Genomic DNA, 27543 nt, shown 5'->3' with positions numbered 1-27543 from the left:
GTGCTCTCCAAAAGTGATGCTTCCAAAATGGTTCAGTGGCGTATAGAAAGAAAAATTTTAGATTTATATTCATTTTTCTCAACATTTTAAAATTTATAATTTTGTATATGAGTGCAGTAGTAAATATAACTTATAAATAAACATCTACTTTGGTAATTTATGATAAAAAATATTTTATCAGTAGGACCACATGATCAAATAATTGAAAGAACACTAGAGGAAAGAAGGCACAAGACGTCTTGGCAGTTTACGTTGAGTATTATTTCTCATAATTGAGGTTTTGGTAGGTATTAAATGACAGTGATTACATATATAAATAGCACAGTATGACTTTTTTTAAGTAAAAAAGAATTGGGGATGACACGGATGAAGGGTTTTTGTTCCGTAGGGGAGATAGAGGAAAAAGATCCAGGTAGAGGGTTTTTGTGTGTGGTAAAATACGTACGCATAACATAAAGATTATATAATAATTTTAACCATTTTAAGATGTACAATTTAGTGGCACTGAGCACATTACAACCACCAGCATTTAGTTCGAGAACTTTTTCATCGCCCACTGGATACCTCAGACCCATTAAGCACCCTCTAGTCCCCGTTCCCAGTAGCCCCTGGCAACCACTTACCTAACTTGCTGTTTATGTGGACTTGCCTGTTCGGGTTATTTCCTGTCAGTGGAATCATACAATACGTGGCCTCTGTGTCAGGCTTCTTTCGCTTTAGCTTCTTGTTTTGGGGGTTCATCCATGTCCTAGCTTGTATCAGTACTTCATTGCTTTTGATGGTGAATAATATTCCATTGCATGTATGTACTATGTTTTATTTATCCATTCATCCATTCATGGACATCTGGCTTCTTTCCAACTTTTGGCTATTGTGAATAGAGCTGATATGAACAGTTCGTGTACAAGTTTCTATATGAACACCTGTAATCAGTTCTTTTAGTTATTTACCCAGGAGTGGAGATATTGAGTCATATGGTAATTCTGTGTTTAATTTATTGAGGAACTGCCAGACTGTTTTCCACAGTGGCTGCACCATTTTACATTCCACCAGCAATATTTGAGGGTTCCAGTGTCTCCACATTCACCAAGACTTATTTACCTTTTCTTTTGGCCATTCTAGTGAGTATGAGTGATGTGGCATCCGTACTCATTGTGGTTTTGATTTGCCTTTTTCTTTCCCTAATGACTAATGTGTGGAGCATCTTTTCATGTGCTTGCTGGACATTTGTGTATCTTCTTTGAGAAATGTCTGTTCAAGTCTTTGCCCACTTTTTAATTAAGTTGTCTTTTTGTTTTTGAGTTGTAAGATTTCTTTATATATTCTGGATTGTAGACCATTAGCAGATGTATAATTTGCAAATATTTGCTCCCACTCTCTGGGTTGTCTTTGCACTTGGTGACTACTGTCGTTTGACTACTGCACAGCGGTTGACTTTTGATGAAGTCTCAGTATACCTGTTTTTTTTGTTGTTGCTTTTGATGCCATATCTAAGAAACCATTGCCAAATCCAAAGTCATCACGTTTTGTCCCTATATTTTATTTTAAGAATTTTATACTTCTAGCTCTTTCATTTGCATCTTTATATTGAGTTACTTTTTGTATATGGTATGAGATAAGGGTCAGACATCATTCTTTTCCACATGGGTATCCAACTGTCCCAGCACCGGTTATTGAAAAGACAGACTGTTCTTTCTTCCTTGAGTGGTCTTGGCACCATCGACAAAAATCAGTTGAGTGTAGATGTGAGGGTTTATTTCTGGGCTCTCAACTCTATTCCTTTGATCTACATTCATATCTGTACACTGTTACTGCATTAATTTGATTACTGTCGCTTTGTAGTAAGTTTTAAAATGGTCTTTAATCCATTTTGAGGTAATTTTTGTATGTGGTGTAAGGTAAGCCTTTAGCTTTATTCTTTTGCATGTAGATATCTAGTTGTCTCAGCATCATTTGTTGAAAAAAGACTGTGTTTTCCCCATGCAATGGTCTTGGCACCCTTGTCAGAAATCACTGACCATGTATGTAAGGGTTTATTTGTAGGCTCTCTGTTCTGTTCCATTGTCTATATGTATGTCTTTGTGCCAGTGCCATACTGTTTTGGTTTACTTTATCTTTTGAAATAAATTTTGAAATCAGGAAGTATAATACCTCTAACTTTTTTCTTTTTCAAGACTACTTTAGCTATTTGAATTCCCTTGGGATACCATATGATTTTTAGTAAGTTTGTTTTTTCTTTTTGATGCATTTTAAGTGTAATTGTTTTCTTCATCTTTGCATTGTTCATTGTTAGTATATAGTGGCCATTTATTAATATACATTATATCATCTTTGGAGAAATATCTATTCAAGTTCTTTGCCCATTCTGGAATCGGGTTATTTATTTTTAGTCATTGAGTTGTAGGAGTTCTTTATATGTTCTAGATATTAATCCCTTGTCAGATACATAATTTGTAAATTTTTTTCCCCCAATTAGTGGGTTGCCTTGTCACTCTGTTGTGTTGATTATGTCCTTTGCTGCACAGATGTTTTTAATAATGATGTTGTCCCAGTTGTCTTTTATTCCAGTGGTATTTTGTCCCAGTGGTATTTTATTCCTGAATTCCTGAATTTTGCTCTCTTTTTCTGGGTATCGACATTTAATGTTCCTGTATCAGAGGCAACCCTGACTTTTTTTCCCCTATGGGTGCCTGGTATTTTATTCCTGAATTCTTGTGCTTTTGCTTTTATTGCCTGTGCTTTGGTGTCATATCCAAGAAATCATTACCAAGTTCAATGCCATGAAGTTTTGTGTTCTAAGAAATTTTATAGTTTTAGGTGTTCTGGTTTAGGTCTTTATTCCATTTCGAGTTAATTTTTGTACATGGCCTAAGGTAAGGCTCCAACTTCATTCTTCTGCCTGTTGATACCCAATATCCCCAACACTACTTGTTGAGGGCACTGCCCTTTTCTCACTGAGTGGTCTTGCACCTCGTCCAAGGGTCAAAATCCTTTGCCCATAAATCGTCCGACCGTATGCACAAGGGTTTACTTCTGGGCTCTCTACTCTAGTCCATTGGTCTATTTGTCTGTCTTTATGCCAAAACCACAGTGTTATATTACTGTACCTTTGTAATATGTTTTGAAAACAGGAAGTGTGAGTCCTCCAGCTTTGTTCTTCCTTTCAAAATTGTCTTGGTTCTTCAGAGTTTCTTATCATTTTCAGTGATTTCTTACTGTTTCCAATCTTTTCTGTTCATTGCTGTAATGGTTTTCTTTGAGTTGTTTTTTCTGATAACTTAGCATCCATGTAATCCAATAAGGTGTTTAAACCACTATTCACTGTCCACCCTCAGATATGAAACAGTATCTATTGACTCCTTCCTATGAAAAATTTAGAAACTGGTTACACTTAATCCTACTTCTCCCCACCCACGCCCCCACACACGTACTTCCCCCAGCCTACCAATATTCATTGTATTTTGTGAAGTTCATCTCAGTTAGTTATGGTAGTATTACTATTGCATTGACAAGCTTTGTTTTCAAGAATTATAATATTTTCTATGTTATAAGCAAAATCTCCATTTTATATTAGTTAATGTTTTTAAACATAGGTATTTACCATGAGTCTTCCACATAACTGTTTATGAGTTTATTAATTTAAATAATTCTATTGTTTGGCTAGATTTTAAAACAATTGTTCGGTAGTGAACATCTTTTCAGTTCTTAACATTTTGAGACTATCTATTACCTTTATATAAGAACAACAACTTGGTTGGGTACAAAACTTTTGGATAATAATCCTTAATTCAAAACTGTCAATTTTGCTCTCTTTTTCTGGGCATCGACATTTAATGTTCCTGTATCAGAGGCAACCCTGATTTTTTTTTTCCCCCTATGGGTGCCTGATATTTTATTCCTGAATTCTTGTCTGTTTTTTAAAATTTAAATTTGATTACGTCTCAGGGTATGTCTCAGTGTTGGTCAATATCTATTGATTTTTTAGTATTGAAATAAAATTTACATGCCATACAGTTTACTCTTTTAAGTATACAGTTTGGAGGTTTTCAGTATAGTCAGAGAAGGTAAAACATGGGCAGGCCCCTGTATCAGCCCTTCACCATGACCATACCCCCTAATTCCAGAACATTTTTGTCACACCAAGAAGAAACCCTGTGCCCATTAACTGTCATTTCCCAGCCTCCCTTGTCTTCCCCTGCAGCCATTAATCTACTTTCTCTCTCTATGGATTTACATGTTCGGGACATTTCTTATAAATGAATCAGGCAATATGTAGCCTTTTGTTTCTGGCTTCTTTCACTTGACAATATTTTCAAGGTTCATCCATTTTATAGCAGGCTAATACTGGCCTCATAGAATGAATTTGGAAATGATCCTTTTTCTTGTTTGTGTTTAAGAGTTTTTGAATGATTGGTGTTAATTCTTCTTTACATGTTTTATAGAATTCATCAGTGAAGCCTGGTCCTGGGCTTTTCTTTTTGTGAAATTCTCTGATTACTAACTTAGTCTCTTTTCTTGTTATAAGTTTGTGCAATATTCTGTTTCTGCTTATGTCAATTTTGATAGTTTGTTTTTCTTGGAATTTGTCAGTTTTATCTAGGTTACCTAATTTGTTGACATTTGATTGTTCATAGTATTCCCTTTAAATCCTTTTAAATTTCTGTCTAGTTAGTAATAAGGTCCCCTCTTTCATTCTTAATTTCAGTGATTTGAGTTTTATCTCTTTGTATGCAGGTGGCAGGGAAGGGGTGGTGGTCCTAACTAAAGATTTGTCAGTGTTTACTGTTCTTTTCAAACTAACTTTTGATTTTTTAAAAAAATTTTCTCTTATTCTCTGGCCTATTTATTTTCATTCTAATCTCTTTATTTTCCTTCCTTTTGCTTGCTTTTTCTAGTTTTGTAAGGTAGAAGATGAGGTTATAGATTTGAAATATTTTAATACAGACATTTACACCTGAATTTCCTTTTAAGCTCTGCCTTCATTGCATCCCATAAGTTTTGGTGTGTTTTGTCTTCATTTTCATTCATCGCAAAATATTTTCTAATTTTCCTTGTGATTTTTTTTTTCTTTGACCATTGGTTGTTAAGAGTGTGTTGTTTAATTTCCCCATATGTTTGAATTTCCCAAATTTCTGTGTTTTTTATTTCCAGTTTCATTCCATTGTGGTCAGAGAACATAGTTGGTATGATTTCAGTCCTCACAAATGTAATGTGACTTGTTTTATGGTCTGTCTCTCCTGAAGTGTATTCTATGTGCCCTTGAGAAGACTATATTGTGCTTTTGTTGGTTGAAGTTTCTGTCTGTGTTAAGTTTAGTTGATTTATAGTGTTGTTCAAGCCTTCTATTTCCTTATCGGTCTGTCTAGTTGATCTATCCATTTGGAAAATGTTATATTGCAGTTTCTTATTATTACTGTTGAATTGTCTATTTTCCCCTTCATTTCTGTCAGTTTTGCTTTATGTATTTTGGGTATTAATTTTTTTTCTGGTACCAAGTAACTGTATCCCTTGTATGTTCAGGTTTAGTTTCATTTCAGCAGAAGTTTTCTTTAACTGCCTCCTTGAATGTTTTTTCCTTTCATCTCAAGCTGTTTTCTATCTTAGGAGTGAGGGATGGGGTCAATGCCACTTATTCAAGGATTAGATGTCTGTTGTATGTCTTCCTCTCCTAGCATTCTAATTGTTTTGATTTTCTGTATCTTTTTTCTGCATTTCAGGAGATATTCGATCTGTAATCTCCACTGGCTAAGTTTTCTTTGTTTTCTTAATCAAATTTTTATTTTCTATTGTATAAATTAGTTCCGCAGTGATATAATGCTATTATTTTTTTCCTTAGTTTTCTTCTTTAGTGGCTGGCCTTGGTCTCCAACATATAATAGGTATTCATTAATTTTTTGATGAATTGTTAATTTTGTCAACTGTCTTTTAATCTTCCTCTATTGTCTTAACTTATCTTGGATCTATTTCATTAGGTCTCTGTTTTTACTAGAGTGAGAATACAAATTATTCATTGACTAAAATGGGTAAACCTTCTTGCAAAATCTTTCCCTTCTTTTCTTTCCGCCTTTCTTCCATTTTAATGTTATAAAATATTTACATAAATTTTTCTCTTTTGTTTTCAGATTACTCTTTTTCTCTGAACAGTTCTGTGGCAACTATTTGCTTGCAAGTAATGTAGGGGAATTATCTGTAACTGTTTTATTACCTGTTTACAAGATATTGCTTGAATCCCCTTCCCAGGACAAGAATTTAAAGGCTAATTGTGTATGTTATGGCTTGTATTTTATTTCCCCTCAGAGTTGGGAAAGGCAGGGAGATAGGTGGTTCTAGGACTCTGAACAGCTACAGTAGGTGACAGTTTTCTCCGCCATTGTTTTAAAGCAGAAACTGATAGCCACCATCCCTACTGTGGAGATAAGGAAAGCTTGTAGTTCTGTGGGACACGCCCTTGGGGTTTTGTTATTGTACTGCTTTAGGGTCAGTTGATGGAAGCTTTCATGACATTGTTGTGTGAGCAGTGATATGGCTGAGGTCTTCTTTTTTTCTAGAAAATCTTAGTAATGCCACTAAGATGTTTAGACTTAAAAGATTATTTTCTAGACCTTTATCTGCCTTCTTCCTGGCCAGAAAGGGAGTATATGGTAAATCATTCTATTTTTTCACAGGGAATATGTGTCCAATTGAAACATTTAGCTTTCTCCTGGGCCACTTAGTACCTCAGCCCCTTTTCTGAGATACTGGTGGGTATTTTGAATTTCATCAACTAGCCTTTAACCCTTCGGTATAATCCTTTGTGTAGGAAGAAGCCTGTGATAGCTTCTTAAGTTTGATCCCGGTTGTTTCTCTAGATAATGTTTCTGGAATTTTGTGGTATGAGTTGAGACCTTTCCCTAGATTCTGATTATTCTTTTCACTTTTTGTTGCTTTTTGTTTCTGTCTTTCAATTATAGAAGAGATTCATTAAGCCTATCTTTTTGCTATTTTCTAAAATCCATTCATCTATTTTCTTCGTGTTTCTCTTTTATATTGGATTTCTTCCGTTTCTATAGGCTTCTTACTGTCAACTAGAACCATGTTCAGGTGTTTTCTCATCACAGACTGTAAGGGACTTACCTGTCAGGACAGCTCTGTTGATGCTTCTACCACGTTGTATCTTTCTCTCTTTATCACCAGATATTTTGTCAAAAAAGATACCTATTTCTTTTGAGTATTAAGGTAAAAAGTTAACTAAATATAAAGAGTTCAGATGATATAAAGACCTTGGAAGTCACCCATAATTCTCACCATCCTGAAATAGTCATGATTAACATCTTCATAAATAAGCTTCCAGGTTTATATTTTATGCTTCACACACTTGCTGCTCATGCTGGGTCTATTTCATTGTGTCCATGTTCTAATGTAGCTAAATACCAAATGAAGAGACCTTAACGATAGAATAAAATGAGAGCTTTATTAATGTTCAATTAAATGTTTACCGGTGTTTCTTACATTTTTATAAAACAGGCTGGTTTCATATCAGTCTTTACAATCACATTCATATATGGAAAGAAACAATGGAAAGAATGAAATCATACTATGTATATTGCTTTGAAGCTCTACACTTAATATATCATAGACATTTTTCTATTCAAATGCAGATTTATATAGTCATTTTTAATGCCTTTATGGGTTTCACTGTATAAATATAGTATTTATCTAATTAGTTCCCTAATACAGATAATTTAAATTGTTTTGAATTTTTTTATTATAATCTGCACTTTGATGAGTAACCTTGTTACATCTTTACGAATTTTTCTATTTCCTTGAGGTACATTTCTAAACATGGAATTTCTGGGTTACTGTGTATGCACATTAAAAATGTTTAATCCACACTCTTAAAGTGTCCTCCTGAAATGTTGAATCAATTATGTTTTTACCAGTAATATATAATAATATTTTGGTCAATATCTGGCAATAGCATTCTTATTAATATTTGCTAGTCAGATGGGCCAAAAATAAATATGGTATCTATTCTGATTTCACATTTTTTAAATCACGCCCACTGAATTTTTTCTCTTCTGTGTGTTTATTGACCATTTCTGTTAACATCTAAGATTTCCTTAGATATGCTAATGCTTTTTTGTCCTGACATGTGTCCCCAGGACATTTTTTTTAAGTCTTTGTACATTTGAGGGTTTAAGAGTCAGTATAAGGGAATAACTGCAGCCGCCTGCTCATGCCTCCTTCCTTCCTGTGATGACACCCTCCCTTCCATTGACTCCCTCTTTCTGTGCCTCTCGCTGTATCTCTGCAGTCTCTCTCCTCAGCCTCTACAGTTCATGCTTCTCTCTCAGTATTGTATCTTTTCATTCTGTCTGCTTCTCCATTCTTTCTCTCTGCCTCTGTGCACCTACACTCTGCACTGCACTCACCCTTCTCACCACCGTGCTGGTTTTCGTCTCACTGTCTCTGCCATGTGTCTCTTGTTCTGGTTCTCCTCCTCCCTTTCTTTCATGTTCTTGCTGTGTTTGTCTCTGGTGTGTGTGTGTGCGTTTTTTCCCTCCCTCCCCCATCTCTTTTTCTCCGTGTCTGGTTCTGTATTTGGGTTGAAGAAGGGATAGTTTACTACTCTTGGTATAAAAGAAAGAAAATTCTAGTTTTTCAGTTTCTTTTAATGGAGAAAAAGCTGGAGATGAATTATTTCTCTGTATTTTTGGCCTCTCATTATTGCCAGTTACCTACGTTTCCAGCAATTTGGCAAATGAATAATACAAACTACCAAACAAAGAGACCTCCATGAGAGAATAAAATGAGAGCTTTAGTAATATCAAATCAAACGTTTACTAGTGTTTCCTACATTTTTATAAAACAGCCTGGTTTCCTATCAGACTTCATAGTCATGATCACATATGAAGAGAAACAACAGTCAGAAGCAGTACCTTGGAATGAATTTCATGATCTATTAAGCGATAAAGAGCAAGATATAAAGCTATATTATCATCCCAAGTATAACATGTACATGTATATATGTATGACTGAAACAAAATGAAATATTAACAGATTACTTAAAATTATGGGACTATAATTTTTTCTTTATAATTTTCTGTGTTTTTAACAAGAAGCATGTGTTTTCTAGTAAGAAATCATAGAAGTTATTTTTGTTTAACATTAATAAAAATGTGAGGTAAGCCAGACTGATAAAACAAACACAAAATGTTAGTTATAAGCTGGATAGAGAATTCTCAAGCTTTTTCATTGCTTTTTAATTTCTGCCTAAAAGACCTATTTGAATCTCATAAATACCTGTTTGAACCTTTTAGAAACAGAGTAAAAGAATAGGATTAGAGAAGTATTATACAGTTTCTATGCCAAGATAAAGAAAAATTTTAACTCCAGGTGCCAAAGGTTGAGTTAAATGTGCTCCTAGGTTCATGGTCTCTCTTTTCAAAATTTTATCCCATACCCCCGACTCTTTCCTGTTCTTCCATAGGCAACTAATCTTGTTCTATAAATATATTTTGGCTTTCAAGAGTTCTTACAAAAATGTGCATTTTGTATGTGCATGTATTTTCAATTTATATGAAAAGGTATATCATGCTTTTTCTTATTTTCACTAGTCATTGTATTTTTAAGATCCATCTACATTGCTATAAGTACATCTAATCCAGGTTTCTAATGGCATAATACTCCATTGAGTGTACGAGTGTATCTGCCAGTTTACCGTGCACTTTCCCTGGACAGCCAGGTTGCTGTCAACTCCCAGCACCACAAAACACCACACTGATGGACCTGTGTGAGATGGTCTTTGGCATTTGTATCCAGAAGTGGAGTTCTTGGATCACAAGCTATATGTGTGCTTAATTTCCTACATTAGTACCAAATTGCTTTCCAGTCTATACTCCTACGTACAGTGTATGCAAATTCCTATATTGCCATATCTCTGCCAGTAATTTCTACTTTTGTTCGGAGATTAGAAATACAACTTTCTATACCATGGAAAAGTAGGGTTTTTTGTGGGTTTGTTTGTTTTTTTATTTAATGTTACTTGTCTTGAGAATCTACCCTACCCCTACTCTGTAATTTTCAAGAGAGGAGAGTCTTTTAGAGACTTCCAAAATTACTGCTGTGCTTTCAACCAGAATACATTCATTTATTTGTTCATTCATCCAGATGTAATTATAATATAGAATGTGACAACAGTATAAGAGTGGGATACTTTAATTGCTTTTCTCAGATTTTGACATATAACAGATAAAAGATGGAAGATTTATTTTCCTAGCAATATTAATAAGCTTGATTTGACATATCTGTGTAAAATTTCATTCCCAAAACAGTATCCACAGTTGTTCTAAATGCCCACAGAATATTTACAAAAGTTAATTGTACATTTAGGCAAAACGTTGATAATCTTAAAAGTAGAAGATTTATAACTAAGCTCTTATTCTCTAACCACAATACAGTAAAGTTGGAATTGAATTATATATTTTGTTCTTAAACAGGTAAAAATTTAAAAGCATCATTTAAACTTCTGGGTTATAGAAGAACTGAAAATTGAAATTATAGACTTTTTTCATTAAAGACATAAAAACACATATCCAAAACTTATGAGATGTGATTAAATCTCTATTTAAAGGAAAATATATAATCTTTTTTTTTTTTTGAAAATACATAATCTTAAATGACATTTTAGTTGTACAAACTCAGGAAATAATTGAAATAAGCATTCTAGTCTGGAAAAAGACTAACAAAATAAGCAAAGAAAACAAGAAGTAATTAATAAAATGAAAAATATATAAATTAATAAATCAGTCTCCAAAATTGATCAATGTAATCAATATCTGGATCTTTGAAAGAAAACAATAGACCATAATTCTGGTTATTCTGACCATGGTAAAAAGGATATTAACATTAGTGATATGGGAGGGTATAACCACAGACAAAGAGGTAATTTTCTGTGTGCAGCTTTAGACTGAGATATCTTAAAAATCTAAATTAAATGGATGATTTTCCAGGAAAATATAAATTAAGAAAATTGAGCAAGTTTTAAAGTCTAAGTAGGTCACCAACAATAGAAATTGAAAAACCGTCAATAATCTATAGCTCCCTACCCCTGACAATGTGTCCTCCAGAAATTTTTTACAAATACATGTTCACACCAAAAAGTATAAGAGTATTTCTTCATTCCCTTGCCAGCTATGGGTAGTATCAGTCTTTTTCATATTTGCTAATCTGATGTGTGAAAAAACTCATTGCTTTAAATTGTATTTTTTTAATATTGTTTCAGAGATTGCCATTTACATTTCTTACTTTGAGAATTACCATTTTTACCCTTTGTCCATTTTTCTCTGAAGATTTTTTTCCCCTATTCTTAAGACAATTATATTGTATTAATAACGTAATACAGGCATATCTCAGGGAGATTGCAGGTTTGGTTCCAGACCACAGCAATAAAGCAAATAGCCTAATAAAGCAAGTCACATGAATTTTTTGGTTTCTCAGTGAATATAAAGGTTATGTTCATACTGTAGTCTACTAAGTGTGCCATGGCATTATGTCTATGAAGACAATGTACATACCTTGATATAAAAATACTTTATTGCTAACAAATGCTAACATCACCTGAGCCTCGGTGAGTTATCTTTTTGCTGGTGGAGCGTCTTGCCTCGATGGTGCTGGCAGCTGAATGATAGGGTAATGGTTGCTGACGGTGGGGGTGGCTGTGGCAATTTCTTTCTCTTCTTTTTTTTTTTTTAAACTTATTTATGTGTGTTTTTCCAGGACCCATCAGCTCCAAGGCAAGTGGTTGTCTCAATCTAGTTGTGGAGGGCGCAGCTCACAGTGGCCCATGTGGGGAGCGAACCTGCAGCCTTGTTGTTAAGAGCACCGCGCTCTAACCAACTGAGCTAACCGGCCACCCCCGCAATTTCTTAAAATAAGACAACAGTAGAGTTTGCCACATCTATTGACTCTTCCTTTCACGAATGGTTTCTCTGTAGTGTGCATTTCTGTTTGATAGCATTTTACGCACAGTAGAACTTTTTTTCAGAATTGGAGTCAATCCTCTTAAACTCTGCTTCTGCTTTATCAATGAAGTTTATGTAATATTTTAAATCCTCTGTTGTCATTTCAACAGCCTTCACCAGTAGCAGATTCCATCTCAAAAAACCACTTTCATTGCTCATCCATAAGAAGCAACTCTTCATTTATTAAAGTTTTATCATAGATTGCAGCAATTTGTTTATATCTTCAGGCTCTAGCTCTAATTCTGGTTCTCTTGCTATTTCCACCACATCTGAGTTACTTCCTCCACTGAAGGCTTGAACCCCAAAGTCATTTATGAGTTAGAATCAACTTCTTCCAAACTGTTAATGCTGATACTTTGACTTCTTCCCATGACTCACAAATATTCTTTTAATGGCATCTAGAATGGTGAATTCTTTCCAGAAGCTTTTACTTTGCCCGGATCCATCAGATGAATCAGTATGTATGGCAGCGATAGCCTACAAAATGTTATTTCTTAAATAATAAGACTTGAAAATCGAAATCACTCCTGATCCGTGGGCTGCAGAATGGATGTTGTGTTAGCGCAGGAAAATGTTAATCTTGTTGTGCATCTCCATCAGAGCTCCTAGGTGACCAGGTGCATTGTCAGTGAGCAATAATATTTTTAAAGGAATCTTTTTTTTAATGAGCAGTATGTTTCAACAGTAGCTTAAAAAATATTTAGTAAATCATGTTGTAAACAGATGTGCTGTCATCCAGACTTTGTTCCATTTCTAGAGCACAGGCACAGTAGATTTAGCATAATTCTTAAGGGCCCCAGGATTTTCAGAGCGGTAAATGAGCACTGACTTCAACTTAAAAATCACCAGCTGCACTAGCTCCTAACAAGAGAGTGAGCCTGCCCTTCGAAGCTTTGAAACCAGGTATTGACCTCTCGAGCTGTGGAAGACCTAGGTGGTAGAGAGCGATATAATGCTCTTTGGTCTATATTGAAAACCTGTTGTTCAGCATGACCACCGTTCATCATCGTAGCGAGATCTTCAGGATGACTTACTGCAGCTTGCACTTTTACGTTACGGAGGTGGCTTCTTGCATGAAACCTCATGAACCAACCTCTGCGAGTTCCAAACTTCAACCTCCTCACCTCTCTCTGCCTTCATAGACTATAATAGAGTTAGGGCCTTGCTCTGGATTAGGTTTTGTCTTAAAGGAATGTTGTAGCTGGTTTGATCTTCTGTCCAGACCACGAAAACCTTTTCCATATCAGCAATAAGGTTATGTCGCTGTCTTATCATTCGTGTACTCACAGAAGTAGTACTTTTAATTTCCTTCAAGAACTTTGCCTTTGCATTCACAATTTGACTGGCTCAAGAGACCTAGCTTTCAGCCTATCTCAGCTTTTGACATGGCTTCCTCACTAAGCTTAATCATTTCTAGCTTTGGGTTTAATGTAAGAGACCTGCAACTCTTTCACTTGAATACTAAGAGGCAATTGTAGGGTTGTTACTCGGCCTAATTTCAATGTTGTTGAAGGGAGGCCCAAGGACAGGGCGAGAGCTGGGGGGAACTGCTGGTCAGTGAGGCGGTCAGAATATACACAAAATGTATTGCTTGTCATTTTTTATGACAAGCAATAGTAACAAAACAACAGTAACATCAGAGATAACTGATCACAGAGCACCATAACAAACATAATAATAATGAAAAAGTGTGAAATAGTGCAAGAGTAACCAAAATGTTACACAGACACAAAGTGAACAAATGCTGTTGGAAAAATGGCACTGATAGACTTCCTTGGCTCGGGGTTGCCACAAGCCTTCAATTTGTAAAAAATGCAATATCTGCAAAGTTCAAGAAAGCAAAGCTCAATAAAACAAGGTATGCCTGTAGTACTCTTACATACCCAACTCCTTTGTTTCTCTGTTCCATGCTAAGAAGGATCTTCTCAACCTCAAGATTACATTTTTTTTCCTCCTAGTTTTCTTTTAATACTTTTTTTAGGGTAGGTGCAATGCACTTAAACCCTTAATCCACATGGAACTTTGTGTATGTAGCTATGATTTTACTTTCAGATGTTTAGCTAATTGTCAGTAGAGGTGATAAAGTGATATTCCTAAATTATTAGAAAAATCTAATATTTGTTAAGCTGGACTTTAATCAATTGAACTTGGTAATTAACAGTCGTGGTTCTTCTGAAATTTCTAACCAAAAAAAACTGAAATAATATGTGAACACCTTATCAGAATGGAAAGATCTGAAGAGGAAAGTAATTGTGACCAAAATATGAAGGAGTTTCGTATATTAAACCTGACGCTGGATCAGAATATCCAAGTGAAAATACCTAACAAACACTGATATGTCTGACTTCATGAGTGAAATAAAGATTTTAGAGTCATCATGTAAAGGTGATCACAATCCTTATAAATACTAAAGCCAAGGGGAAAGATATTTGAGAATGCAGAGAAGGGAAAAAGAGAGAGGGGGCCGCTTCCAGACCATGATGTTTTCAAACCTGATAGAAAACCCTTAGGGACCCATGTCATCTCCCACCCGCTACAGGATTTTCATGATCATTTGTTAACCTCTGGTTTTTTCCATCTATTAATTGAGGACGTTGGCTCTTCGTTTTCTTTCTAACCAAGTCCTGCCATTGTCTGGGACACTTGACTATCCTGTTAGAGTTTCTTGACCTCAGTTCCCATTTTAACATCCAGTCTTTTGACCATACGGTGAATTTTGGCATCATCTAGAATCATTCCATCTCTGTAATCTTTATTCATTCATAACAAAAGAAATTTTCTGAGCTGCTATTATTATGCAGGCACAATGCACTTTTAATTTTCTGGGAGGATTCTTCATTGTTATTGTCTACCATACTTGCAGAAATAAATGACCAGTTCTGATTGTCTAAAGGTGAGTAATAAGACAGTTATCACCTGAGTTCCTGCTTTTGTAAGCTTTGCTCTTCTTGTCTCTAGGAGTTAAAATATTATTTATTGGACAGACACGTGATTGTGTCACCCTTTCCTGGTTAGTAAGTTTTATTACTGAAACTACAGTTGCCAGTTTGATCTACACATAACTAAAAACTTTTCACAAGAAAAGAATGTCTCTGATGCCATAGTCTGTCTTTCTAATTTTGACTGTCTTATCAACATGTGTCTCTGGTCCTAAACGTGAGTGATTATAAATGAGTTAGCATAAACCCATTCCTCTGGGAGAACTGAAAAGCATATCCCCGCAGGCACCTGACTGCCAGGTCAGCAATAACAATCTCTACGTGAAGAACAGCCATATAGGGTCACGTAAGAAAACGTGTATTGGATACTCGTTTCTCCTGTATTGGATATGTTTTCCTATTCACACCTAAAAGTAAATTTTTAATTGAAAAGCTTTTTTTTTTTCTGGGTCTATCTGATGGTGTCTCTAATGAATAAATATGGGAATGAGTCTCACCTAGATTTTAGTTAAACTAAAAAAGTGGTACAAAAAGCCAAAGCATCTCTGAGATTATGGTAGTTACTTTCTTTTCCCAGTGTGGAATAAGGCATCAGCAGGTGAGTTTGCTTTCATAAATATAGAAATTAAAGCAGAAGCAGCCAGCCAGCATGCACCTCCTTCCAAGACGCTCTACAACAGAAAGCTTAAACCGTGGTAGCTGATAATGTCAGTTGACATGTAGTCCCTTAAATCTTTATGTGAAAGCCCCATTGCAGAGAACTGAGTGGGCTGATCCACACCCAGGCCCTGAAGGATGATGAGATGGTTAGAGGAGATGCCTGAGTCTCTCCCATGGACCAAGGGAAGTGGACGGTTGTGGTTTACCAACAGCATCTAAATGAGTTCGGCAAACATGAGGTCCTGTCCCATGCTCGGTTCTCAGCACAAATGGTCAGACACAGTGCAGGCCTGTGCATTGTGACATTGGGAATCTGGGGAAGTCAACATGGAGTGATTGCATGATGCTGACGGCGCACTTGCCTCTAGCCATAGAGTGTGTTTAGTGTTTTATCATACCTACAACATCCAGTACCCACAGTGTTGTTAGGACTGTTTATTCTTTATTATGTGAAAGTGACATTGTTGATCACCCACCATTGTGCTGGTATCCCTGACGCAGTAACACAGGAGATGCAGGACCACAAAGCATGAGAAGCTTGTTTCCTCCAAATAAGGCTTCGTAACCTACATATATTTCAGTTTGCATACATGAATAGATACATTTTTACAGCTTAAGATCTTTCACATACCATAAAATTCACCTATTTATATAGTTTAGTGAGTTCTAGTATAGGCACCGAGTTGTGCAACCACCATCCCAAACTAATTTTAAAACTTTCAACACCCCCGAAAAGCACCCTATACACATTAGCAGTCACTCCTCATTTCCCCCATCCTCCCACCCCTGCCCCTGTCCCTGCCCGTGGTTACTAATCTGCTTTCTGCCTACAGATTTTTTAATTCTGGGCATTTCATGTAAATGGAACCATACATTATGTGATCCTTTATGACTGACTTCTTTCACGTAATGTTTTCAAGGTTCATCTACATTGTAACGTATTCATTCTTTTTTATGACCAAATAATATTTTTCCATTGTATAAATATATTTCACTTATTCAACCACTATGACCAAATAATATTTTTCCATTGTATAAATATATTTTATTCATGGAAATTGGATTTCTTCCACTTTTTGGCTATTATTAACAAAGCTGCTGTGAACATTCATGTACAAGTTTTTGTGTGGACATATGTTTTCATTTCTTTTGTGCATATACCTAGAAGTGGATATATGCTGGATCATATATAACTATGTTAACCATTTGAGGAACTACTAGACCGTTATCCAAAGTATTGTCACCATTTTGCATTCCCACAGCAATGTATGAGGGTTCCAGTTTCTCCACATACTTGAAAACACTTGTATGTCCTTTTTATTTTCACCATTCTATAGGGCTCACTAAATATATTTTGTTGAGAGGTAATTTATTTTTAGACTATTTTCTATTTTTAAATATTTACCTTTTCCTAGGTAGGAATTAATCCAAGAGAGACTGGAACTAGAAATGAAAACGCACACACCAAGGCTCCTCCCTTAATCAGGTGTAAGGTGTGCATTCACACCAGTGGGGCACTCCCTTACTGGGTGTGTACTCTGGAAGTGCAGGAACTTCGCAGACTCGGGCTTGGAAAGGACCATCAACACTTGTGCTGCTCCTGTACCAGAGGGTGTTCCAGCCTTTGCTTCAACAGTTCCACCACGCCCTGCTCATGGCAGCCCATGCCATTTGTCTAAGACATCAGTTATCATCAAAGGTTGTGTCTTACAAAGATCCAAAATTGGCCTGTGTTCCATTTCCTGGCTCTGTGTCCCAGTTCTGCTCTCTGAAGGCCCAGAAAATAGGTCTGATCCTCTACAATTTGGATCTCCACTTCCTTCCCTTAAGTGTTTTTTTTCTTTCAGGTCTTCATTCTTTGAACCATTCCTCTCGGGTCATGCTTTCTCCTCCCCTCTCATTCCTGGGTCCATTAAGTTTGTCAAAATCCTGTTTTTAAACCTGTCTCTCTAAACTCAGCATGCTGTACTTCAAATGGTGAGAGCGTGTTGACAGCAGATATGTCATGTTCCTTCCTGTGGTTAGAACATGTTTCCATAGCCTAACATGTCTTACTCCTGTGTAACTCACCAGAGCCATTAGACTTTAATTGCCACACTCTTAAGTTTCGTTTTGTCTATTCTCATTTCTTAAACTGACAATACCATCACATGGCACAAAATTAAAAATGTATAAAAGCATTTGATAAAGAGTGTTCATCCCACTCCTGTTCCCCCAGGTACCCAGATCTCCTTTCCAGAGTCATTCATGTATAACTTTATAGAGATTTTTTAACAGCTTTTTTGAAGTTTAAATTACATACCATAAAATTCATCCATTTCAAGTGTACAATTATTTTTAATAAATTTACAGAGTTGTGCAGTCATTACCACAATCCAGTTTTAGAACATTTCTGTCATCCCAAAAAAGTCCCTTGTACCTGTTTACAATCAATCTGCATGACAGCCCCAGATAACCTCTAACCTGTCTTCTGCCTTTTCTGGATATTTCATATAAATATAATCATAATAAGTAGTCTCTGGTATCTGTCTTCTTTGGCTTAGCATGATATTTTCAAGGTTCCTCCATGTTATAACATGCATCAGTAGTTCCTTTTGATGGGTGATTAGTATTCCATTGTATGGCTATACCACGTTTTCTTTATCCAATTACCAGTTGACATTCGGATTGTTTAATCTTTTAGATAGTATAATGTGCTGTGAACATTTGTGTAAACATCTTTGTGTGGACATGTTTTCATTTATTTTGAGTCTATACCTACCACTGGACTTGCTAGGTAGTATGTTAAGTTTATATTTAATTATTTAAGGAAATGCCAGAATGTTTTCCAAAGTGCCTGTACCATTTTCCATTCCCACCAACAATATGTGAAGGTTTCAATTTCTCCGCTTCCTTGTCAACATTAGTATTCTCCATCTTTTTTATGTTAGATACTCTAGTAGGTATGAAGTAATATCTCATTGTGATTTTGATTTGCATTTCCCTAATGACTGATGGTATTGAACATCTTTTCATGTGCTTATTGGCCACTCATATATCTCTTTGGTGAAATGTCTATTCAAATGTTACCCATTTTTAAATTACATATGTAGAATAGCTCACTATTTATTTAGGTCTTTAATTTCTCCCATCAATGTTTTGTAGTTTTCAGAGTGCAAGCCTTGCACTTCTATTAAATTTATTCTTAAATATTTTATTTGATGATATTATGAATGGACTTGTTTCCTGAATTTTATTTCAGATTGCTCATTGCTACAATGTAGAAACACAATCGATTTTTTATCTTACTGATCTTATATTCTGCAAGCTGACTAAACTTATTAGTTCTAGTACCTCTTTATGGATTCCTTCATATTTTCTACAGGTAGGATCATGTCATCTGCAAATAAAAAGTTTAACTTCTCCCTTTCCAATCTGAGTTCTTTTCATTCACAGGTATTTTATATGTTAAAAAGCAAATACCTGCATGTGTTTTCTACCCCTTTTCACGAAAATGGCAGCATATTTGCTTTTTGTACTTCACAACCTATCTTGAAAATCAGCCCATTTCAGTACCTGTAGTGCTTTTCCCTTCCTCCTCGCCCCTCTTTTTTCTTTTTTAACAGCTGCAGAAGTGTAGTGTATTGCTGGTCAGTCACATCTTCACCACCCTTTCTGTACTCATACATTTTTATTTTTTTCAACAATAGTAAACTCATAGTTTTATATTAACTTTTTTACTGTTCATAGTCTAAATCATTTGTTCTTTCTAACACTTCTGTAATTTCAGAAATGTTGGTGTTCCCTTTTCTAGATGAGGAAAGTAGCATAGAGAGGTTATGGCTTGCTCAAGTAGAGAGAGCAAGTAAAGATCTGAGGAAGCTGGGAAGATCTGAGATTGGCTTAGGTCTCGGACTCCAGACCCAGAGCTTTTTCTACTGCATCAAAGTTGCTGCCATTCCTGCCGCCTAATGTGTGGGACTTTACACTTACCCTTTGTTTGATCTGGCCCATCATTTCTGTTATTATTGGGGATTCTGACAGCCATTTAGGCCCTCCCAGATGTATGTTAAGAAGGAATAGCCAGAGCAAACCAAGTGATTGGCACACAGTAGGCGCTTAGTAAATATTTGTCGTTGAATGCAAGGTACAGCACACAGTAAAGGCCTCTCACTGTGTTGACAATAATATTTAGGTAGGAGTGTTTCAACCAGTTGTGGTTCTACCAACTTATGTTAACAATCAATCCATAGAACTCCATCTTGCCCTCAAAGATGTCATGAGAAGTTGGTCATTCTATTGAAATCTAGTACTCTACTACACATTGGTTTGCTGGTTAGTGACCATATCTATTAGGAAAAACAAGCTAGCCTGGCAGGGTTTGTTCTGCCTGCCTCACTGAGTCCTGGCTGAAATTTGCTAGTCTGTTCTTTGACCCCCAAGTGCTTCAAATAATCAGATTGGTGACCCATTCTAGAAATTTTCAGGTTGTCAAAGTGAAACCCGCCAGTTTGCAATGTTTATCTTTTTGAAAATTAAAACATTTCCTGTCCCCAGACATCTAACATAGCTCTTCTCTTCGAAGATTCTGTTGCAGTTTCCCGGAGGCCCCAGGATATAGTTTGCCTAGTTCAGGGGGGCGGATACTCTCAGTTCCCTTTCCTGACTTGGGCTTCCATTCACCTCAACCAAACTTAAGGAGGTGAGCGCCTGACATTTATTCAAAATGCAGATGCCCTATGAGGTTCCATTCCAGGTCAGGCCCTTCCCCTAGAAGACTGTCAAGATACACAAGTTTAAGAAATACTGTTTTATACTGGATTTGTTCAGCTAGATTTTGTTAATATTTTTGTCCTCCACTAATATTCCAGCATCAACTTCAATTCATGAACTTCCCATTCATTACTCTACTTGCTCTGAACTTACCTAAAAAGGCCTTTTAGGCTCTTGAATGGATTTTGCAATACTCCACTCATTCAGGACTTCTCATGGGCCTTTCAGCGCGTTGGCATTTATCCTGTGTAAGTACCTGAGTCAGATCTTATTAGGAACCACTCTGCAGCTCGTCACTCTCTTTAATTACCCCCAACCCTCTTGCTCGCGTCAAAATTTTATGTGGGTGTCGTCAGAATTTCATTCTGAAAACCCACCAAGCTAATTTTTGGTTAGCATCCTCTTCAGAGCTTTTTCAAGTCCTAGGAATATACCCAGGTTGTTTTTGTTTGGTTGGTTGGTTCGTTATTTGTTTGTTTGTTTGTGGTCTTACCTTCTGGAGATAGTTCAGGCCCTTAACCGACTACAGCAGCGTTCTCCTTCCTATCACAGATTATGTGGCACCATGTTCACCTTGTCACAAGCTTCCTGGAAACTGTATCTCAATAATTTGAATTGGATTAGAAAGGGCTCTTCTTGGTGACTTCATATGTTTCTTTATCCTGTGTATAATTGTGCCATTGACTGCAGGTAATGATAACAGGATCTCTTGTGTTTTCTAGGTGGCAAACCATATGATTTCTTCTGACTCTATTTCATCTTCTACCAGTAGTTTTTGGAGCTCGAGCTCTACCCTTTACAACAACCAGAATGTACATATGTTAAACAAGGGCGTGCAAGCAGGTAAATTACTTGAATTTAAACCTTTCCATTGAAATAGAAGTAGCTCTTAAGCATGATAAGATACTCAACCTCACTCATAATAAACGAAGATTAAAGCTATACTCAAATACCATTTTTCACCTATCAGATTGGCAAAAAAAAAAAATGTAAGTTTAATAGCAAGTTTGTGGGCAAGAATGTAAGGAAATAGGTACTACATATATATAAGATTACCTATTGGGAGTATACCATCTAGTAGGAGTATAAGTACCTATCTAGTAGGAATGTAAATTGGAAGTACAACCCCTAGGACTGGCAATTTAACAGTTTCTATCAAAATTACTTTCACCCAGCACGTTTACTTTTGGAATTTATTTAGGTTAAATAAATCATTGTATATCCATATAATGAAATCCTACATAGAATGATGAAGCTCTCTCTCTCTATTGATATGGCAAGATCTCCAAGATATATAATTAGAAAGAAAAAGCAAGGTCCAAAACAGCGTGCAACTGCATGTATTTAAAAAATAAAGGAAGGAAAGGAATTGCTTGACTGTGTGCAAAAAAATTCTCTGAAATCATGGGGTTATAAACTGAGTGAATGGAGAACAAGAGTGGGAAGGAAGCTTCCCATTTTATGCCTTTCTATAGCTTTTGATTTTATAAAACAAAAATAAACTTCCCCCTTAATTTGTTTCCCCCTCAAGTTTTGTCTTTATATCTGTCAACTTCTTCCTTACCTGTGCAACTGCCAGTAGGACCACAAACACTTACTGTTTTTCTTGGGATCAGAACTGAAATCGTTTACCCATTGAAATCTATATTGGTAGTTCTTTCCCTCTAGTATCTAAACTGACTTAGAAATGCCCTCTTCTTCCCCCAACCTTTCCTCTCTTCTTCTCTCTCCCTTGCATACCCCCAACCCACCCAGCAAAGGCAGAAACCTGCGTTTTTGAAGACTTAAAAAATTTTCATGTGCTGACTTGAATACATCTGCCAACTAAATTTCTTTCAAGGCTGCTCTCAGAGACATCTGTGATCTTTCCCCTCAGGGAACTTGGAGATTGTAAATGGTGTCAAAAAACACACTCGAGATGTTGGGATGACTTTCCCAACTCCAAGTTCTAGCGAGACTAGAGTGGAAGAGGACAGTGATGTGACATCTTGGTCAGAAGGAAAAATAGAAGAGAAAAGACTTCTTACCAGTTACCTTAAAGACAAAAAGTTAAAGAAGAACAAGCAGAGTTGTTGTGAAGGTCAGTTTCTAATGCTTGGTTTTGTAGCAGAAAAAGTAGTGAATTTCAAGCCTCTTGCAATGCTAAGATTCTTTGTTTCTAAGTGACTCTATTGTGACCCCCACCTTCCCCCAGCACCATCATGGCTATATATATATATATATATATATATATATATATATATATATATATATATATATATATATATATAGCGTATTTTTTCAGAGTATCTAGCACTATAATTACAGTCCTACCTGCAGTTAAGCAGACTCCTGAGCATCATGGTGACCTCTGACTGCTGAGTCTGCTGACAGCCCATATTATGCATGTGTCTCTGATAAGAAAAAGGAAAACTCTTTTTTCTTAAAAATATTTTCTATAGGAGTTTCATGGTTTGTTCCCGTGGAAAATGTGAAGTTTGGTCCTAAGAAGGAAAACCTGCCCAAGCTTTATGGCCCCGGTATCTCCTGGTTTGCACCAGTAACCAACACGAAGCCCTGGAGGGAGCCATTACGGGAACAGAACTGGCAGGGCCAGCACGTGGACAACCACGGGTCACCTGCAGGCCCAGGCAGGGGCCCGCTGAAGCCATTTGTCAGAGTGACCCTACAGGTACAGTTCCGTTGAGTTCATTTTAGCCCTCTGTTTAAGGGCGAAGAAAGGGCCGGATAGAAGGAAGTTAAGTCTGTGACAGGGTCTTTTGAAGTACGGTCCTGTGACCCTCGTTTCTAGCACCTCTGTAGTTCATCTATCCTCAGTCTCGTCATTAACCAAAGGCTGCCTTACTCTGTCAACCATTTTAAATCATGCAGCACCCTCAGTATCTGGGGACAAGGTCATAGAGGGAGGATGTTGTGATGGGGCTGCTTGGGTTCATAGACACCTGCATGTGGAGAGCTGTGGAGGCCTCGTGCTTGCCTCAGCCTTCTATTGTTACTCCATTTATGTAACTCCTATTTCTGTTTAACACAGGGTTTAAAAGGTCCAAGTCTCTTTATGTGTCCCTTGGAGCTAAAGGAAAGGAAACGTTATTTAGCGATGTATTTGTTTGAAGGGATATTTAAAGGGGCACAATGGACCAAATGTCAATCCCATTGATATTTGGGAGAGTTGTAATTGCCACAATCTTAGTTCTTGGCTTACTCCAAAGGCGTTTCTTTGATCCCTCTGATTTCCGTTATGGTGCTTTCCCCCACAGAGAGTTGTTAGATTATTCTTCAACTCAAGATATTTTCTAGAGAGTAGAAAATATCTCTAGAAACACACTCTCCAAATCTGTCAGTCAAGTACTGTTTCTCTAGGCCCTTGGACAGCAGTTAGCATTGTAAATGTGAGGATGTGCACTTTTTCTCCTTCTCAGGAGTCACTGCAGCTTCACAGACCTGACTTCATCTCCCGCTCTGGGGAGCGGATAAAACGCCTCAAGTTAATAGTCCAGGAGAGGAAGCTGCAGAACACGTTACAGAGTGAGCGGGAGGCACTGTTCAACACTGTGAGAGGATGGCAGGGCTACCGGCACCCTATATGCCCGCTGCCTAAGACAGGTACACTGTTCACTTTCTTCTTACTGGGTAGAGAAGGCAAGATCTGCTTCTTGGTTGGGAGCACTGCTCAATGCTGGGCGTTATGTGGACAGAAAGTGACTTTTTGCTTGCTGAGATTCACATCTCCTTAGCTAGCAATCAGCACTTTTGTGATCCAAATAAGCCCAGTTACTCTTGCTCTGTCACCGAATCTTAAATACGAGAATGTGCAGTGAGAAGGGTGTTTTTGTAAACCAGCTCTGTGTCTGAGCAAGTTAGTTCCAAAAATAGTATAATGTTTTTTTCTTTAAAGATAGGGCTGATTCCAGGCTTACCTACCTCATAGGGTAGCAGTAATATTGGTAATAATAATATTAATAGTTGTGGTAATAGAAATAATAATACTACTAATAATAGTTATGTAGCCCTTATGTTTTACCCAGATACTGTTCTCGTTTAATGCTTACAACACCTCTCTGAGGTAGATATTATTAATATCTCTATTTTACAGGTGAGGAAACTGAGGCAAAGAGAGATTAAGTACCATGCCCAAGATTACACACCTAATAAGCTGGTATTTTTAACCCAGGGAGGCTGATTGCAGCATCTGTGCTCTTAACAATTATGCTAGGTGTAATAGCTCAATAAAATAATATATGAAAGCTGTGAAAACTAGAAAGTATTACTTAATGCTTTCATCACCACCTTACCTATAAACTGGTGGTGTTTCAGTTTACACTCTCGAGTCTGTGCCACGGAGTGTTGTGTCTTCAGGAGGCAGGCTGCTGTCACAGTCACCATAGTCTAACCCTGACCTTGGCCTTGGCCATCGCTGACCACCCATCACTGTCAGTTCCCGGGAGCAGCACAAAGTCCTGGCAACTCCCGCTCACAGCTCCTGCACACCACAGCCTTCCTTAACTCACTATCCACTGAGATCCCCCTCTTCTCTTGCTTAGGCTTCCTGGCGGCCCAGAAGGACAGGCCTATTGGCAAGAAGGAAATGGTTCAGAGGTCCAAACGGTAAGGCCAAAAGAATAAGAGTAATTACAAAATCACAAAACAGGCCACCAAGTGGCCAAGAGCTCTGGCTTGCCCCCAGAATAAAGGCATTCTGCTCAAGTTAAAACATTATAAGAAAATTAGTTGGGAAAGTAGTTTCTCACATATGGCTCTAAAAAAGAAAAGAAAACGAAGTAGCAGATTATGGTATGGATGACTTGTGTACAAAGATACAAAGAATCCCCACTCATTTTCATGACTTAGTCAGACTGGTCTTTATTAGAAACCTAAATGTAAACAAAGAATATTTGGAATTAAATATTTATGTGGGGCCTTACCCTTTCTCTAGGCAATCCCATTTCTAGGCGTTTATCCAATACAGTGAGAAATAATGGAATACTCTCTAAGACACATTAAGTTAAGCTTAAAATAGAAATCAGGTTTCAGAAGCATGTGTATACTGCTACTATTTATAGTCTTTAAAAAGAAATACTTATGCTTATACAGATGCAAGTACCGTATTTTGCCGTGTATAATGCATACTTTTTTGCCCAAATTTGTGAGGGGAAAATAAGGTTGCTCATTATACATGAGTAATATTAGTTCTGTTTCCTTGAAAGTTTCGGCCAAAAACATGGGTGCGCATTATACACGGGAGCACATTATACGTGGCAAAATACGGCACTTTATATGCATAGAATATCTCTGGAAGGAAGCACAAAAAACTGTAAGTAGTGGTTGCCTTTAGGGAAAAGAACTGAGTGACTAGAGTTCAGAGGTAGGAGAAGAGACTAATTTTTTGCCTTTTTACACTTTTTGAATTTTATGCTATTGTATGCATTAGCTATTAATTAATTAATTAGAGATATGCGTATATTGATCATAAGAATGCCATGCAATAACTAAGAGTTACCTTTTAGGGGTTCATTAGCTACCTCCTTAAATAAGAACAGTTTTATAGTCAGCATAGGCTTGAAAAAAGTTTATCTTAGGTAATTAACGCATTCCTCTTGAAATTTTGTTTTTACTTGCCATTTAGTAAACCCTTTCCTTAGATGTAATTCAGAGGGATGCTTTAATCAAGTGGCCCTCCAAGTGTGGACGCAGACCTCTAGAAGTTGCTGGGACCCTTTCAGGGGATTTGCCAGGTCAAAATGAATCTCAAAATAATACCAGGATGTTCTGTGCCTTTTTCACTGTGTTGACATTTGCACTGATGTGGAAGTAATGGGGGGAGAGGTAAAACTGCTGGTGCCTTAACACTGTTTGAGACAGTGGCACCAATCTGTGCTGGCCTGGTAGGCCATGGGTTCTTTAGAGCCCCTACCAATGCTGTATCGGAAGTACACACAGCACTCCTGCTGCGGGTCCAAATCGATGATTGACTCCAGGAAGAGCACTTCCGCTAGGGTTTGTGGGGCAAGCTGAACTAGCTGCCTCATAGTACATAGGTTTTACTTGAAAGAATGACAGATAAAACTGATAATTCTGACATGGGTATATGACAAGCATTTTCTTGAAAAATGAAGAAATGAATCTGTCACTTCAGGGAAAACAGCTGAGGGTATTTGTTGCCAAAGAGAAAATTTGAGCTTTCAAGCAAAGAATAGAATTCTAGGAAACTCGTATTTACCATTATGAGCTTGAGTACCTCCCAATACTTAGACTTTTAAAATATTTAGTTTTAATTTCTAATACAGTAAGTATGGATGTATAAAATTCACATTGACCAAAATGGGCCTTAGTTTTTAGGCGTATAAAGGAGTCCTAAGTCCAAAAAAGTATGAAAACCATTTCTTCATTCTGTCGCAAAATTGAATTAGGGGAAATTACAGTGTTCACTCTGTGGCAGCTGATTACACTCTCACCGCGGTAAGGAGCTCTGGCCGTGAGGGACCATGAGGGCTGCCTGCAGGAAGAATGGCAGGTACCTTCTGTAAGGTGTCAGGGCTTTAAAACCTAAACATAGTTGTAGAAATGGATATGTACCCATCTCTGGGAAGAGACTCAGGTTTTAAATTGACACCATTTCATTAGATTGCTTCTATTCAATTTTATTTCTGGTATGGCCCCCCCCTTTTTTTTAAATTCCAGTTGACATACAATATTATATTCGTTTCAGATGTACAACATAGTGATTAGACAATTACTTAACTTATGAACTGATCACCCTGCTAAATCTAGGACCCATCTGACATGGTATGACCCCTTTTCAAGGAAGCCATCCACTTCCATCTGAGAATCATGGAGTTGAATGGGATCTTAGAGATCATCTCGTCCACCCTTATTTGTTAGGAAACTGCAACCCAGAGAGAGGAGATAGCCCAGCAAGCCAGGGCCAGAGCAGGGGAGAGAGCTCCCCGTCCAGTACCTCTGGATCTCTGTGTTACTCATCATCTTCACTCATTGCCTACCTCTGCCAAAGATGTTTAAAAGTTTCTGGTGAGAAGAAAGGATTTGGAGAAGAGAGAACTTGACTCTTTTAACTGGACACATTTCTTCCAGTGTGTCCTTCAAGAGAAATTACTTCATTCATTTCTTAATGTATGTGCCAGGCACTGGACTAGGTGCCAGAGATGAACGGTAACTGACTCCAGACCATGAGC

At 37.0% G+C, this 27543-nt stretch overlaps 1 protein-coding gene across 1 annotated transcript in view; it reads left to right on the top strand.

Moving 5' to 3' along the window:
* The window catches only part of ALMS1 (ALMS1 centrosome and basal body associated protein), a gene marked incomplete at its 5' end in the record, with an annotated part of 157221 nt that overhangs the window by 115259 nt on the left and 14419 nt on the right, over positions 1 to 27543 (top strand). The window contains 5 exons of the mRNA XM_081069627.1: positions 21076 to 21196; positions 22230 to 22433; positions 22795 to 23024; positions 23773 to 23956; positions 24895 to 24958. Of these exons, the coding sequence (XP_080925753.1) occupies positions 21076 to 21196; positions 22230 to 22433; positions 22795 to 23024; positions 23773 to 23956; positions 24895 to 24958 (803 nt within the window). The remainder of the gene's footprint in view (positions 1 to 21075; positions 21197 to 22229; positions 22434 to 22794; positions 23025 to 23772; positions 23957 to 24894; positions 24959 to 27543) is intronic.

This window comes from Rhinolophus hipposideros (genome assembly GCF_964194185.1).
Source record: "Rhinolophus hipposideros genome assembly, chromosome: 12".
NCBI lineage: Eukaryota > Metazoa > Chordata > Mammalia > Chiroptera > Rhinolophidae > Rhinolophus > Rhinolophus hipposideros.
This window is presented reverse-complemented; position numbering and strand designations above follow the sequence as displayed.